This window comes from Cuculus canorus, chromosome 24, assembly GCF_017976375.1.
Source record: "Cuculus canorus isolate bCucCan1 chromosome 24, bCucCan1.pri, whole genome shotgun sequence".
Classification (NCBI taxonomy): domain Eukaryota; kingdom Metazoa; phylum Chordata; class Aves; order Cuculiformes; family Cuculidae; genus Cuculus; species Cuculus canorus.
In genome coordinates, this window is record NC_071424.1 from 6,726,389 (window position 1) to 6,742,124 (window position 15,736).

A 15,736-nucleotide genomic window follows, 5' to 3' on the forward strand; every position below is an offset into this window, starting at 1 on the left:
GCTGCAGGGCTACAAAGTGTGGCTGCCGGGCTACCAGAGCTGCTGGGTCCATTTTTCGCTCTGTGTTTCTATGCAAGGTCAACATGGGAGCCCAAGAAGGCCCAGGACCTTGTGATAAACACGCTCAGGCTCCAGGAAACACTGTTTCCACCGTAAAAAGCAGAGGTTGGCCCACGTGCAAGACCACTACCAAATGCCCTGTCACACACTGCTTGTTCAAATCCCTCGCAGGACTCTGCAGTCCCATTCCGTGTTCGGGCATTCCCTTATGTGCTCATACCTGCCTAATTCTCATCTTGCTGAGGTACAAACTCCCACTCTCTTCTCCCTTGGGAAACATCCACCTGGACATAGCACTCCCCCTCAGCCCATGGAAGGTGACTTCAACAGGGGGCTGCAAGGGGAGCAGAACACCCTCTTCAATCCCTACCTATGGAGAGAAGCGAGGCGGCACTGGACAGAAAAGGGATCTTCCCTTTCTTAGGCATTTTTGGTGTCCTGAAACTTTCAAAGAAGGTTCAGTCCACTAGTGCTCCATCACCTGGAGGCCAGCAAAAGGCAGTCCCTTCCAGCAGCAGCTCCACGGGGAGCTCTGGGGGGGGATGCCAGCAGAAGGCAATAGTTTCACTGATGTCTGTAGCTGCTCCCCACCCCGAGCCTCTGCCCTGGCAGTCTCTGGGGCATCTGTGCTCCATGAGGCTCTTCCAGACCCCGTAGTGGATGGAGAGAAGCTGGATACTCCAGTGCTTCTAATTGCTGTGGCCAGGATTGTCAAGTCAGGCCAAGATGCATTTGGCAAAAGCTCCTATTTCATTTCTCCTGCCTGGGCTGGCCTTCTTCTACTCTAAAAATGTAAGCAGGCATTAAAGAAAAAAGACAGGCGGCAAAGAGATGTTGTCCTCTCTGGGGCTGAGCTCTCTGGAGCTCCTGGGACCCTTCCCACTCGTTTTCCTCTTCAAGCCGCAGCAGCTCACCTTGGGCAGGCAGCCTGGTGAGGAGCCCAGGCTGCTCCGGCTGCTGGGAATGCATTCCCAGTGTTGGGAGGAAGGGAGGAGAGCTGGGAGGGCAGCAGTAGGGTGGTGCTTCCTTTGGACCTGGAAAACTTTGGCATTAGACTCTATTAGATTTTGCCCTGAACTCTGAGTAGGAAATTCCTGGTCCTGAACCGAGGCCTGGAACACAGGAAGGGGATGAGGATCACAAGGGGAATGTGCTTCTCACGTCCTCTGTGCAGGGAAGGCTTTTGTCACAGAGGACCAGGATGCCTTTCGTCTTGCGAGTGGGAGAGAGAGCCGCGCTGCCATCCCAGTAGAGCACAACATGCATGAACGACCATCACCTACAGGGAACCCCAGGCCCTGACCAAGAGCAGCCAAGCAGAGCACAGGTGACCTGGAGGACCCAGTCTTGCTGGGCATGGCCAATCCAGCAGCTCAGAGCAGAGCAGGTCACCCCATCTGTCAGGGGCATTAGGAACAGGGGCATTAGGAATATATTCTCTGGGCATTCAGGGCGCTGCCGGAGGGAATGTGTGGGTCTTAGTTGACAGGGCACAGCCACGTTGCTGAGTGGGGCATCACCAGTTGCCACGATACACACTGGAACCCTGTGAAGAAGACAGTGACATCACCCACTGCAGCTGGTCTGATGGCCACGGACCTCCACAAGGTTCTCTGAGGCCTTGTAGAGAGTTTGAGCCATACCCCAGGGCTGACATCGCCCCAGCACACAGGGATGAGCATCCTTTCCCTGGAGGGCGGGAAACCTCTGCCAGATGATGCAGAGGATGTGCCCAGCACACAGAGCTGGTGATGGTGCTGCAGATGCCAGCCTCCAGCAGACTGGACAGACCTGCCCCTCCAGCTGGCTTCCCACACATGGGAGGCAGGGGCTGGTGGATCTCAGAGGCTCACAGACCCCTATTCGATAGGTGACAGGATGAGAGAAAATGGCCTTAACTTGCACCAGGGCAGGTTCAGAATAGACATCAGGAAAAATTTCTTCACCAAAAAGGTTCTCAGGCACTGTCCCTGGAGATGATTAATAGACAGGTAGACGAGGTGCTCAGGTTTGAGTGGACAGGTATGATTGGATTCAATGATCTCAAAGGTCTTTTCCAACCAAGTGATTCTATGATTCTAAGTCTCTCTTTATCTAAAGAATGTAAGGTCAGACAGAGGACAAGTCCTGTCCCAATTAGTGAAGATTTGGCTGTTATGAAGATCATAACAACATTAAAACGGGTTCTTGGAAAGTAACAGAATACACATGAGATTTCTGGGAAATGTTATACTCATGAATGTAGGTGGGAAATATCTTCTGTGCCCAGCTCTCACCTCATTACACTTGACTGGTGGAATTATCCCCCTTGTGTCCATGCTGTAATAAAGGACGTTTGCTTTCTAGAACTCCAGAATGAGTCTTAGCAAGTTTGTTTGCCAGCATTTTCAGTATCACTTTAAATAAAGTCGTTATTTGTAAGGAAGTGGTTACAGGAAATTCAGAGACTGAAAAGAAGGGAAGTGGTACTTAAAGATATTAGCTGCTGGGAGCACACAGATATGGCTTTTGCTCAGGATCCAGGAGATACATTGCCAAGCCATGCATTCTCATGTTTAGCAACCCAGGAGCAGACCGGGAATAACGAATTTTTGTTCAGAAACTCCCTCCTGAAATAGGAGGAAAACCAGAGCTGAACTGAATTTGAAGGAATAGGTCACAGGAAAGATGAGGGAGGACTGTAGTCACACATACCAGGGATCCCGGGTGTTTGAGATGACAGAAGGATGGCAAGAGGCTCATAGGCACAGACAACAGTCTCATCTTCCAGCCAAGTTTTCTTTTGTTTGGGAATAGATTCCATTTCCAAGAGAAGTAAGACCTGGAATAGGGCTGCCATTCTCCTGGCTGCGATGGCTGCAGAGTGGAGGCAGTTTGCAGAAAGCACAAATTAGAGCCAAGATTTCCAGAAAGTCACTGTCCTGACCCACTGGCATGTAGAGGGAATCCCACAGTTGGAGAACACGGGCAAACCTGTGCACTTGCAAGCAGATCTGCATACCAGGAGCAACGGTATGTATGCCACAAGTGCTGGGATTTACATCCAGTTCTCACGAGATGTGGCCACGGAGGAATTCTCAGCATCCAGAAGCTTAGTCAGATATCCAGGAATCCTAGACAAATGCAGAAAACTCTCTAAATATGCCTGGGTAAAATTCCTGTCAGGAAAATAAGAGGCATTCTTTAAAAACTTCAGTGGCTGATAGTCTCGATCAGGCAGTTTTCACAGGAGCACAGGAGGTCTTGTCAGCTGTGGGGGAAGAGCATGCCTTCACACCCACAATGCCCTCATGAACTCGTAAGCTTGAGCCGCCAACATGGCTGTGCCCACCGCTCTGTGCAGGAGCTGGGGCTCGCAGATGCCGGGCACGCAGACAAGAGTAATTAAATTTTTGAAGCAATCAGTGCAAAGTTAAGGAGCTCCAGGCCTAGTCCAGCATGGCTCCAGCATCCTCATTGTCATGAATAACCGATCCCACTGGGAAAAACACAATATAAAGCCTGGGAAGGCAATAGGAGGCTACTCTGAAGCCATGTCCTGCAGGTGACAGGAGCCTGTGCTGAGGGATCCCAGCCTCCAGCAATCCACAGCCAAAGGCCTTTCTGGCTGAGGATGGCAACTTTGTGTTCGTGACCTTTGATTTTCCACTGTTAGCATATCCTGTGCTTTTAAACCCATCTGGACAGTCAACATCCTCACTGCTCTGCTCTCAGAAGTTGTGTGAATCCCTTTTCCTTATTGTTCTTCTCTGAACTATTTCAGTACTAATAATTCCTAACCCCAATTTTGCACAGCTAATCATTGAATCAATGGTTTGGGTTGGAAGGGACCTCAAAGCCCATCCAGTTCCATCCCCTGCCATGGGCAGGGACACCTCCCACTGGATCAGGGGCTCCAAGCCCCATCCAACCTGGCCTGGAACCCCTCCAGGGATGGGGCAGCCACCACTGCTCTGGGCAGCCTGGGCCAGGGCCTCACCACCCTCACAGCAAAACATTTCTTCCTTAGATCTCATCTCAGTTTCCCCTCTTTCAGCTGAAAACTGTTCCCCCTATCCCTGCACTCCCTGCTAAAGGAGTGAACCATGATCTAGCATCTCCATTGACCAGGGAAGGGATTGTATCCCTCTACTCAGCACTGGTGAGGGCGCACCTCGAATACTCTGTTCAGTTTGGGTCCCTCACTCCAAGAAGGACATTGAGGTCCTAGAGTGCCTCCAGGGAACAGAGCTGGGGAAGGGGCTGGAGAACAAGTCTTACAAGGAGCAGATAAGGGACCTGGGGTTGTTCAGCCTGGAGAAGAGGAGGCTGAGGGGAGACCTCATCGCTGTCTACAACTGCCTGAAAAGAGGTTGTAGAGAGGTGGGTTCTGGGTTCTGGGCTCTTTTCCCAAGTGACAGGTGATAGGAGAGAGGGAATGGCCTCAAGCTGCACCACGGTAGGTTCCACCACCTCAGGAAAAACTCCTTCCCTGAAAGGGTTCTCAAGCCCTGACAGAGGCTGCACGGGGAGGTGGTGGAGTCCCCGTCCCTGGAGGGGTTTAGCAGACAGGTGGATGAGGTGCTTAGGGATCTGGTTCAGTAGTGGACAGGTATGGTTGGACTTGATGGTCTCAAAGGTCTTTTTCAACCAAGGGATTCTATGATTCTATGATCTCTATGAATATTTAATAGCCCTTAATGTGGCCCCTAACTGTGTTCATTAGAGGGGTTCCTAATGGTCTGCATGCCGGGGACTCCAGACACATCGTCCTGTTTTTCCTGAGGTTTTCCCTGGAACTCCGTTGGAAACTACTGGGATTTTTATGACTAATGAGTAGTTGTCATCTGGCCGGGGGGATTTGTCACTAATCATTTAGCAGCGTGCTCATTCTGCAAATCCTCTAACGAACAATTTGAGGCAAATTCTCAGCAGGGCAGACTGATACCACAAAATAACCCGAAGGAGATGGGCAGCTCCTCCATTCGGGATGAAAGACACACTGGGGAGAGCCTGGTCCTCAGCCCCTTTGCAAAGCCAGGCAGGCAGCAGGGTTCTCCAGCCACGAGAGGGGGCTCGGAGAAGGCGTGTGAAAGCCAGCACAAGCATCTCATCCCAAACCCTTCTCAATTGTTTTGGCTACAACAGGTGATAGGAAAAGTAGTTCCTATTACAAAAAGTGGACTATTTTAATTTCAGCTGAAGTAAAGTTCATCCTAATAACTGTATTTTTTGAAAGTTAGACAGAATGTCCCTCTGAGAGCATGGTTTTCTTATAGGATGTTTTTTCAAACTGTTTTCCAGAAACTTTTAGGTCTTGTGTTCAGTGTGATCTGAGCTGAACAGATGTGTCATCTGTAATCACCTCTGTTTGCAGCCTTTCCCCATCTCAAAGGCAAGGTCAGACAGAGCTGGAGCCAGCTCAAAATTAGCAAAAGATTTGGCTGTTGTGAAGTTCATAATAACATTCAAACGAGTCCTTGGAAAATAATAGAATATGCATGAGATTTCTGGGAGAATTTATCCATATGCATGGGAGTAGGAAATATATATATCCCCAGTTCTTGTCTTGCTGCACACGATTGATGGAGATCACTGCCTCATGTTGCTCAGACCTGATAAAGGATGATTGCTTTCTGAAACTCCAGAATGAGTCTTAAAGTGTTTATTTGCCAGCTTTTTTGGTATCAGAGAGACAGCTGAAGGGAGCAGCACTGAGGCCAGAGCCTGCTGTGGTCTGGCTGCCTGCTGCCCCCTGAACTGCTGCCCCTCCACCACTGCCCCATTCAGCTCCATATCCTTTTTCTGCTGGGGATTCCAGTACTGGACGCAGGGTCCAGGTGGGGTCTCATGAGAGCAGAGTAGATGGAGTGAATCCTCTCCGTTGCCCTGCTGGCCGCACTGCTTTTGATGCAGCCCAGGACATGGTTGGTTTCTGGGCTGCAAGTGCACACTGATAGTTGATGATGAGCTTTTCATCAACCAGCACCCTGAGTCCTTCTCCACAGGGCTGCTCTCAATCACATCATCCTGCAGCCTGGACTGAAAGCAGGGACTGCCCCGATCCAGGTGTAGGACCTTGCACTTGGCCCTCTTGAACCTCATGAGGTTCTCCCAGCCCCACTTCTCCAGCCTGTCCAGGTCCCTGTGGATGACATCCCATCCTTACGATGTGGCGATTACACTACTCAGCTTGGTGTCATCTGCAGACTTGCTGAGGGTGCACTCGATCTCACTGTCTATATCATTGATGAAGATATTAAACAGAAGCAGTCCCAGTACAGACCCCTGAGGGACACCACTCGTCACGGATCTCCATCTGGACTTTGAGCCATTGACCACTTCTCTCAATGAGACCATCCAACCAAGTCTTTACCCATCAAACATGGTGCCGATGACACCAAGCTGAGCGGTGTAGTTACCATGCTGGAAAGATGGTATGTCAATCAGAGGGACCTGGACGGGCTGGAAAAGTGGGGCTGTGTGAGCCTCATGAGGTTTAACAAGGCCAAGTGCAAGGTCCTATACGTGGGTCGGGGCAATCCCCATTTTCAGTGTATGATGCGGGATGATGTGATCGAGAGAAGCCCTGCAGAGAAGGACTTGGGGGTGCTGGTTGATGAGAAACTCGACATGAGCCGGCAATGTGCACTCGCAGCCCAGAAACCAACCGTGTCCTGGGCTGCATCAAAAGCAGCGTGGCCAGAAGGGCGAGGGAGAGGATTCTGCTCCTCTATTCCTCTCTTGTGAGATCTCATCTGGAGTATTGTGTCCAGTTCTGGAATCCTCAATGTAAGGAGATGAAACTGTTGGAACGGGTCCAGAGGAGGCTACAAAGATGATCGGAGGGCTGGAGTACCTTCCATACGAGGACAGGCTGAGAGAGTTGGGTTTGTTAGGTCTGGAGAAGAGAAGGCTCTGAGGAGATCTTATAGTGACCTTCGAGTCCCTGAAGGGGCTAGAGGAAAGCTGGAGAGGGGCTGTTCATAAAAGCTTGTGGTGATGGGACGAGGGGGAACGGGTATAAACTGGAGAGGGGCAGATTCAGACTGGACATTAGGGAGAATTTCTTCACTATGTGAGTGGTGAGACACTGGAACAGATTGCCCAGGGAAGCTGTGGCTGCCCCATCCCTGGAGGCGTTCAAGGCCGGGCTGGATGGGCCTTGGACAGCCTGAGCCAGTGGGAGGTGTCCCTGCCCATGGCAGGGGTGGAACTGGATGATCTTTAAGGTCCCTTCCAACCCGAACTATTCTGTGACTCTAAGAGACTATGATTCTAATGTCCCTGGGGAAAGTTGACCCCTTGGTCCAGTGGGAGGTGTCCCTGCCATGGCAGGGGGTGGAACTGGATGATCTTTAAGGTTCGTTCCACCCCAAACCAGTCCAACCCTCCAGGATTCCCTCCCCCAGCACGGAGGGCGTGATGGCGGCCCGCGCGGGGGCTGCTGGGAATTGTAGTCCGCGCATCGGGCAGGCTCGCGGGCGTTGCTGGGAGTTGTAGTCAATACTCTCCCTGGAGGGGCCCCCCGCGAGGGCCGCTGGGAGTTGTAGTCGGCGGGGGCGCGGGATCCTCTGGGATTTGTAGTACGTTCTGCGCAGAAGTGCGGCGCCGCCGGCGGGAACTGCAAGTCCCGGCATCCCCGGCGGCGGGAGGGGGGGTGTCGCGAAGATGGCGGCGGGGGCGTCGCGCGCCGCACCGGGCTGAGGCGCCGCGCGCTCCCCGCGCCTCAGAGCGGCGGCGATGTCGGAGCCCGAGCACCTGGGCGGGAAGCGGGCCGAGTCGGCGCGGCTGCGGCGGGCGGAGCAGCTGCGGCGCTGGAAGGGCTCCCTCACCGAGCAGGAGCCCGTGGCCGGCGGCCGGGGCCGGCACCGCGGCGCGGGGGGCACCCGCGTCCGCTTCGAGGAGGGCGCCGTGTTCCTGGCCGCCTGCGCCAGCGGCGACTGCGAGGAGGTGCGGCGGCTGCTGGGCCGCGGCGCCCGCGTCGACACCACCAACGTGGACGGGCTGACGGCGCTGCACCAGGTACGGGGACCCCCCCACACGGGGACAAAGGGGGATCCGGGCATGCACAGGGGCGCTGAGCGAGGAAATGGGGGGCTGAGCTCGCACAGGGGCGCTGGGCAGCTCAGAGCGGGGATCCGGATTCACACAGGGGTGATGGGAAAGAAAATGAGGCGGTCTGACCTCGCACAGAGGTGCTGAGCACTTCAGTAAGGGGATCCAGCCTTCCACGGGGGCGCTGAGCAGCAAAATGAGAGGGTCTGGCCACACACAACGGTGCTGGGCAGCTCAGGGAGGGGATCCGGACTCGCACAGGGGTGCTGGGCAGCTCAGGGAGGGGATCCGGACTCGCACAGGGGTGCTGGGCAGCTCAGGGAGGGGATCTGGGCTCGCACAGCGGTGCTGGGCAGCTCAGAGAGGGGATCTGGACTTGCACAGGGGTGCTGAGCGCTTTAGTGCAGGGATCCAGCCTCACACAGGAGCACTGAGCAGCTCAGAGAGGGAATCCAGCCTCACAGAGGGGCACTGAGCAGCTCAGAGAGGGGATCCAGCCTCGCACAGGGGTGCTGGGAAAGAAGATGAGGGCCTCTGACTTCACATAGTGGTGCTGGGCAGCTCAGAGAGGGGATCCAGCCTCACACAGGGGCACTGAGCAACTCAGAGAGGGGATTCAAACTCACACGAGGGTGCTGAGCAGAAAAATGAGGGGGTCCAGCCTTGCACAGTGGTGCTGAGCAGCTCAGAGAGGAGATCCAGCCTTGCACTGGGGTGCTGAGCCACTCCATGAGCCCATTCCCTGTGCTGTGCTGGCCGGGCTGTGGGCCTGGCGAGTGCTGGGGTCATTAATTTTGGGTATCTTTCCCTGGGCCCTGTGGAGCCACAGCAGTGTCCGGCCAGTGTCCCCCAGGGTGCAGTTCCTTCAAGGTCCGAAGTGTCTCCTCAGCTTTCTTTGTATCTGAGTTGCCTTGAACCTCCCTGTGCTGCTCCTTGGCTGCCTTGGCAGAGACCACAGTGCCCACGTCTCAGATAATGAGGTTGATTATATTGACGTTCACCCCAATGTGCTGAAAATCATACAAAAGTGGTGGCAGAAGTTGGCCTCAGAGCGGCCAAGCCTTGCCTGTCCAGAAACATGCACTGCCTTTTGTCTCTAGCTTTTGCTGTCCCCATGTAAAGGAGCAGGAACGCGAGGGACCTTGTGGAATTGTGGCTCTTTAATAGTGGGAAACCTGTTGCCATCTCAGAGTGATCAAGAATTTAGCTGGGCATGTGAAATCAGCCTCCCAGGTTGTTGCATGTGGTCAGTGAAATGAATCAGATTGAATCTGGGCCAGCCTTGGACAGAATATTTTCTAAGCTCAGGATCTCCTGGATTAGGTATGGAGTGAAGTGACGGGACTGAGAGAAGAAGCACAGTCCAGGAATAACATCTGGAGATGATGTGCTTGTGAAGAACAATGCTTTAATAACCCAAATAGCAGGACAGTCATTGAGTTGCTTGGGTTTTCTTCATTGCTGGGCTGAAGCATTTGGGACATTTAAAAGCTTGTTTCACAAGTGCACTTGCTTGTGGCTCTCAGTGAGCAAGGGGCAGGCATAGTTACTCATGTTGTTCTGGAGTCCCAAGAATAAGTGCTGAAGCAAAGAACACAGGAGCTTGCAGTCTGTCAGGTTGAATAAGGCTTCAGCTGGCAAAGCAGTGAACTTTGTCACAGCTCAGCTTGCTTTGTGGTTTTTGGGGTAGCAGTAGCAAAGCAGTGACACTGTGGAAGTGATCTCCAATACACAGAATCTTAAAAGGGTTTGGGTTGGAAGGGACCTCAAAGATCATTCAGTTCCAACCCCCTGCCACAGGCAGTGACATCTCCCACCACAGCATGTGTACATTTGTTATCAGATCAGTAAGTCATCGTAGAGACACAGTTAAGGACCTTATACTGAAGAGCTGAATCTAGGGTGGGCAGAATTATGGTAGTGTTGGCATGACTTCATGAGGGCTTTCCAGCCAGGATCGATTCTGATCTCTTCAGAAATATCACAGGATTTGATGTATGTAATGTGAGGCTTGGCCAAGAGTGTGTCGTGAAGTGCCTTGGGCTCGTTGGACAGTGGGTGATTATGTCTGCAAGGGCAACCTTGTGGAATATACAACAAGTCGTATATTGACAAGCAGGCTGCAAATGTAGTTCTGTATATGTACAGAATTGTGTCTTGGGCGCTGAGTGTCAGGTAACAGTGAACAGTAACACCTAGGGCTTGGTGCTTGGAAGAGCTTTGAGATGAGTGAGCAGTCAAGCAGATGCTGGCCGTGCAAGGGAATCTCTTAAGTGTTTCACCAGAAACTTTATGGGAAGGGAGACTGACTTGACTTTGAGTTAATAAAAGCCTTGTTCCAGTGTCCTGTTGATGTGTTAACATTTTCTCATCTGCATCTTTCGGGCAACACTGAAGAGCGCTAAGAAGTTCCTGCACACCCAAATGGGACAAACCCTGATTTGTTAGAGGTTTTGTTGTACATAGGATGCTTTGAGTTGGAGGGGGTCTTTACATGTCATTCAGTCCAACCCCAATCTGTAGCTTGGGTCTGTAAATCTGTATCAGATGAAAATGTTTATTGGCTGTCACTCCCTTGTCACTGAACATGTCCAGAGTAGGTTTGTTCGTGTTACCTGGGGCACAGCGCTGGCCTTGGTGCAGTGTGAGCAGAGTTCCGGTTAGGCTGAGGGTCTCAAAGTGTTGGTTGACAAATGGCACAAAGATTGTACCTGTGAGGGTTTTCCAGTGACTTCTCGTAGAATTAGAGACATAACATCATGAGGTGTAGTGACTGCTTGCTCTCATTTAATGCTTTTGAACCCAAAAGGCCATGCAGTGAGGAAGATCCTACATATTGTAAAAAGTTTCTTTTGTTGAAGTAAATATTGGGTAAAATTCTTTTTCTTGGGTTAAAAATCTTAATGCTAAGTGAACCTTGCTCTGCACATTATCTTTGTAGATAATGGAAGGCTTAACAAAATCAATTAACTTAATTTGTCAGTTGCTATCTGCTTCTGCAGAACCTCAGACCAATCTTGCCAGCTGGGCAAGTTCCGTGGCCCCGAATGTTGTGTGGCATTCAGCAAAGGCAGACTTACTTTCTCTACTATCTGGGCTGTTGTGACTGAGAACCATTCTGTGCTTTCTTGCTGGATGGGAAGCTGTCTGCTATTTATAATGACAAGGCTGATTTTTGAATATAATTTATTAAGTTACAAGGAGTATTTCTGAGCCTCCTTGTGTCATTCTCTTTGGAGGCCTCGCGTGTAGGATAAGCCTACACCAAAGGCCGATGTCTGTTATATGTAGCTCCAGTTACATCTGTATCTTTACCTTAGTGCCCACAAAATGCTTTTGGATGAGCATCAGTCCTCCCTTATCAGAGCTGAGCTTAATTCATTGAATGTGGTGTATTTTTGGTAACGGTTTTGTGTCTAACACAGGTTGGAAAGGGAGATGTTAGCTAAATGTGAGTGAACATCTAGAAGTCATCCAGAAAACCACTACCAGTAGGTGAAGCAAACTATTGGCTGCAGTTGAGCTTTAGTGTTTGCAGATGGTGGGAAGCTGGCATGAAACCCTCTCGCTTCCTCCTGAGTGACAGATGAAACTGAAGAGTGGACTTCTATGAAAACTGAGCCATATGGGACTAAATTTCTGGTGCTGCTGGTTGGGAAGGTGTCTTCATTTCCTAGGCAGTGCTTCTCTGTCTTTAAGAGCTCATTCACAAAGCATGACAGCAGACAAGGTTGTTTATCCTTTGTCTGCCCTTTGATGGTTTACCAGCAATTTCCCTTTTGCCTGTTTCATGGAGAAGTGAGTTGCTCATGAAATAACTCCTGAGTTTCTGTCACTTATTGTGGCCTGGCACTTGTTTTTGCTTTATTTTCAGGTGCTGGGTGGCTGCAGCAATCCTGAAGCTGCTTCCCGAAGAGCCGGGTGCTTTGTGCAGTGGTTCTGGGTTGGGTGGCTGAGTCTGTAATCTCTCAGGAAGTCCGAGTTTAAGTTATTGCTGCTTCTGAGACAGAGCTGTAAAACTGCGGGCATCTCTAGTTGTTCCTCAGAGCGTTATGAAGTAGCATCCATGTCAGACTCTGGCTGGTTGGTTGCTGCTCAGCAAATTCGTCGCTTTACTCACTTGCAAGCATCACATGCAGTCCTAGGGAAGCAGAAGGCAGCAGGGTTTTTAGACAGTCCAAAAACACAGCTGAGGTGTAATGTGTTACATCCCCCTCTCCCTAAAAACAAGGGTCAGGAGATGGTTGGAAGAATCATTGAGGTGGTAACACTGGAACAAAACCCAGGAAATTGAGGGCTTGGAAGAGAGGGTTCCTGTGTGGATTGTTGGTTTCTGTAGCCAGGGCATCATTGCTGGAGAGCATGGAGCAGAGTTGCTGGATCATCTGTTGGAGCTGCAGTGCTGGCTGAAGCAGCCTGGAGAAGTTTTAGAGGATAACTGAGAGAGATCCAGCAGTGATTCCCCAGACAGAGGGCTCATATGCAGCAGCTTTTAGAAGTGTCTCAAGCCAATTTTTCCCTCTCGGTGATTATGCCTTGAGTGTTGAGGATCCAACACAGGATACAGTGGCATGGAAACACTTGAATGAAGTGTTCAGGTACCACTTATGCGTATGTTTGAGGCATCACAGCTGTACTCCAAGGTAGTTTAGTTTCTGGTCTTTTAATCAGTGATATTAGTGTCATACGTCAGGCTGCACTGCCTGAAAATACATTATTCCTTGGAGGAGAAGGTTATCTAGGGATTGCCATACCTCTTCCACCACACTCTGCACAGTTACTTTCTGAAGGTGCACTTCTGCCAAGGGAAACAGAAGTTGCAAGTGGTTGGTAGTGTATTTAACACTGCTCATCAAGCTGAAATATGACGCTGTCAAAAATAGAGTTTATCACTGGGGTAACTGAAGTACTTTTGTTTGGATTTCACTTATAAATGGGAGTACGATAGTATGAACTCTGGATGAAGTGAGAAAGCTTGGAAGCTACCTTCAATACACCAGGAAATTCTTAGACACAGCCAGTTAAAACCTGAAGTGCTATTTTACCAACCTAATGCCTTTATTCTCTTGCTCTTGGCTTACACAGTCCCTTTTTTGGCTTGATGTTTTGTCCCTGTGGGTTAGGTCAATTGTCTGTCCCTTGTTTCTAGTTCAAAACAATCTCCTGTGTAGGCAGGATTAACTCTAGACTAAACAAACTAAACTGAAATGAGTGAGAGCATTGGAGAAGCACTGCTCCTTGCAGTGCCAGGAAGAGTTCCCTGTCCTTGGGCAGGGGCAGTTCCTCAGCTGGCTGGTTTGGCTGCTGGGGATGAACGCAACCCCAGCAGCCACTCAGCTCTTGGGTGCTAGGAGAAACTTGTTCTGTTTTCAGCAGTAGATGGATATTTGTGCTGGGAAATGTGCACCTTTGTTTCCTTCCTTGGCTTCTGTTTGTCCCATCTAGCAATGAGATGAGCCAAGCGCTGTGGTTCCCCATCAACTCTGAGCAAGTGAGCTAGTAGGGTTTTCAGCTACGGCTTCCTCTGTGGCAGTAGCGAGAAGTGATGACCTGGCCCCTTAGTGCTGTCTGGGCAAAGTTCTCACCTCTGCAGCAGGGCTGCTGGGCTCTCCAGTGCTCTGGCCCCACACAGAAGCCTTTGGGAAGCAAGGGTATTTCAGGGAAAGCTTGTTACACTTAAATTCAGCTGAAAGCTTTCTGACTTGTGCAAATAAAATGATCGCGCCTGTGTTAGAGATGGACACACGTCTTTAATGCTGCACACTTGTCTAAATGCACACACTTTGGTAAAACTGAAAGCCTTAGCAAAAAATGCAGGAATGAGCCATGAATGCAGTGGCTGGAATGATCACTGTTCCAGACCAATGTCTTGCAGCTCACGTTGGCATGGCTGGAAACATGCTGAAACATTAAAGCAATGTTTCTGTGTGGAGCTCTCTCAGCTCTAGCCCAGATGAAACTGCCATCATCGCAGTATTGGCTTTGTGATTTATAACACCTCTGGCTTATTGTAGCCGTGAGTGTGAGGGGCTGAGAGATGTTTCTGCTACAAACAGGTTTAGAGACTTAGAATTCTGATGAGGGGCTTGTGAGACGTCTGGAGTGCTGTGTGTTGTAATGTACTGAGATAATAACCGACTGATATTAAAATATAAGACTTCTGAGTTGGTGTGCTCGCTTTCAGTTGAGATTATTGCATCTCATAACTCAGAAAGGCTTGTCAGACTGGGCGTTTGAGAGCGATCTTTTTAGGAAGGCTGGGAGAGGGGAATATTATGTAAGCGGTTGTATAAATTGTGATTTTTTTCTTTCTTGCTCTTGAATACCAATGAGAGCAGGGGGAGCATTAAATACTCTGAAATGTCTGCTTTGCTTTTTAAAAAATCATGTTTGTGCCCAGGGCTGGGATGAAAATGAATGGGAGAGAAACCTAGAGCCTTTCAGGGAAGAGCAGCCCCTGCTCTCCAGCGGCAAGCTCTCTGAATGAGTGAACTGTTTGACCTAGTGATAATGGTGCGGCCCCGGCATGGTGAAGGTGCCCAGTAGAGATCGTAGTGTCTGAGTCCTGAGGTTTATTTTCAGCTCTCCTTCTGCAGGGAGGTGCAGCAGCTGTCCCGGCCATCTCCTTTATTGGGCTGCAGCAAACTGATCTGCGCGGGGACAGAAGATGCAGCTCACGGGAGGTGTTCCATGTGCTAAGCAGGAACAGTTCAGTTTGTAAGAATTTTGAGAGAGTGATTTGGTGGGGATTTAGGTGCCTGTTTTTGTGGGGCTCTCTTCAGTGTCAATACATTTAAGGACAGCTTCACAGTGGGTATAGTCCAGCCAGGCTTGTGCAGAGAAATGTTCCAAGCTGCTGTCAGCTTCTTGAGAACAGAGCGTGATGTGGTCTCTGCACTGTGGGGCTTTTCCTAATCGCATCACTCTGATGGAGCTCCCACCCGCACAGTTTCTAGGCACCAGATTTTACTTCCTCCCTTCACCCCAGAGATGCATGTCCTACAACTTCCTCAATACTTAATTCTTAAAATATGTTTTTTGGCGCAAATTTGCTTTTCCATTCCCAGGCTGGAGAGAATGGTATCTCACACTGCTGGCAGCTGCACCCCCCGAGTCAGGCAGCTCTTCTCATCAAGCTGTTGATAGTCAGAAACGTCAAAATTCTTGATTCAAGCACCTCCACATTTTCCCTTGACAGCACTCATTCGTAATAATTACAATGTGCAGTACTTACAGATTACTGGTAGTTTAGAAAATACATCTGTGTGTGCTCTCGTTAAGTATTTTCATGTTAAACACATATTTGAAAGATCAGTCTCCTTACAGCTTTAAGCTCTCAGCTTAAATATAGTCTTTGCTCATCTGAAAACAATGAAAATTGACTCTTTCAATAGTGTGAGTTTTTTAAAATGCTGTTTTTTCTTCGTGGCTTGTTTCCTGTAGCTGGAAAAATAGAACAGCCGTAACATGTAAGCGCCTTGCTGGAAATGTTTCCATAGTACAATACGCTGACCTTGCAGAGGGACACAGGCAGTTTCAGGGTGGCTTTTCCAGCGTTCAGCCTGGCGCGTAAATCTTTGTGAGCTGTACCGAGTGCAGAATGCCCACCTGCCATCAGCCTTTCCTGTGTCACTGCCTT

At 50.2% G+C, this 15,736-nt stretch overlaps 1 protein-coding gene across 11 annotated transcripts in view; it reads left to right on the top strand.

Annotated features, from left to right (window-relative positions):
* The first annotated feature begins 7,681 nt into the window (after positions 1 to 7,681).
* PPP1R12B (protein phosphatase 1 regulatory subunit 12B) overlaps positions 7,682 to 15,736 on the top strand; it is a 131,194-nt gene continuing 123,139 nt past the window's right edge. For 10 of the 11 annotated variants that reach the window (XM_054087978.1, XM_054087974.1, XM_054087977.1 and 7 more), the window contains exon 1: positions 7,683 to 8,064. In XM_054087978.1, coding sequence (XP_053943953.1) covers positions 7,783 to 8,064 — 282 coding nt within the window. In that variant the 5' untranslated portion in view covers positions 7,683 to 7,782. Of the gene's footprint in view, positions 8,065 to 15,736 lie in introns of all 11 variants that reach the window. The other variant, XM_054087981.1, reaches the window with a different exon arrangement.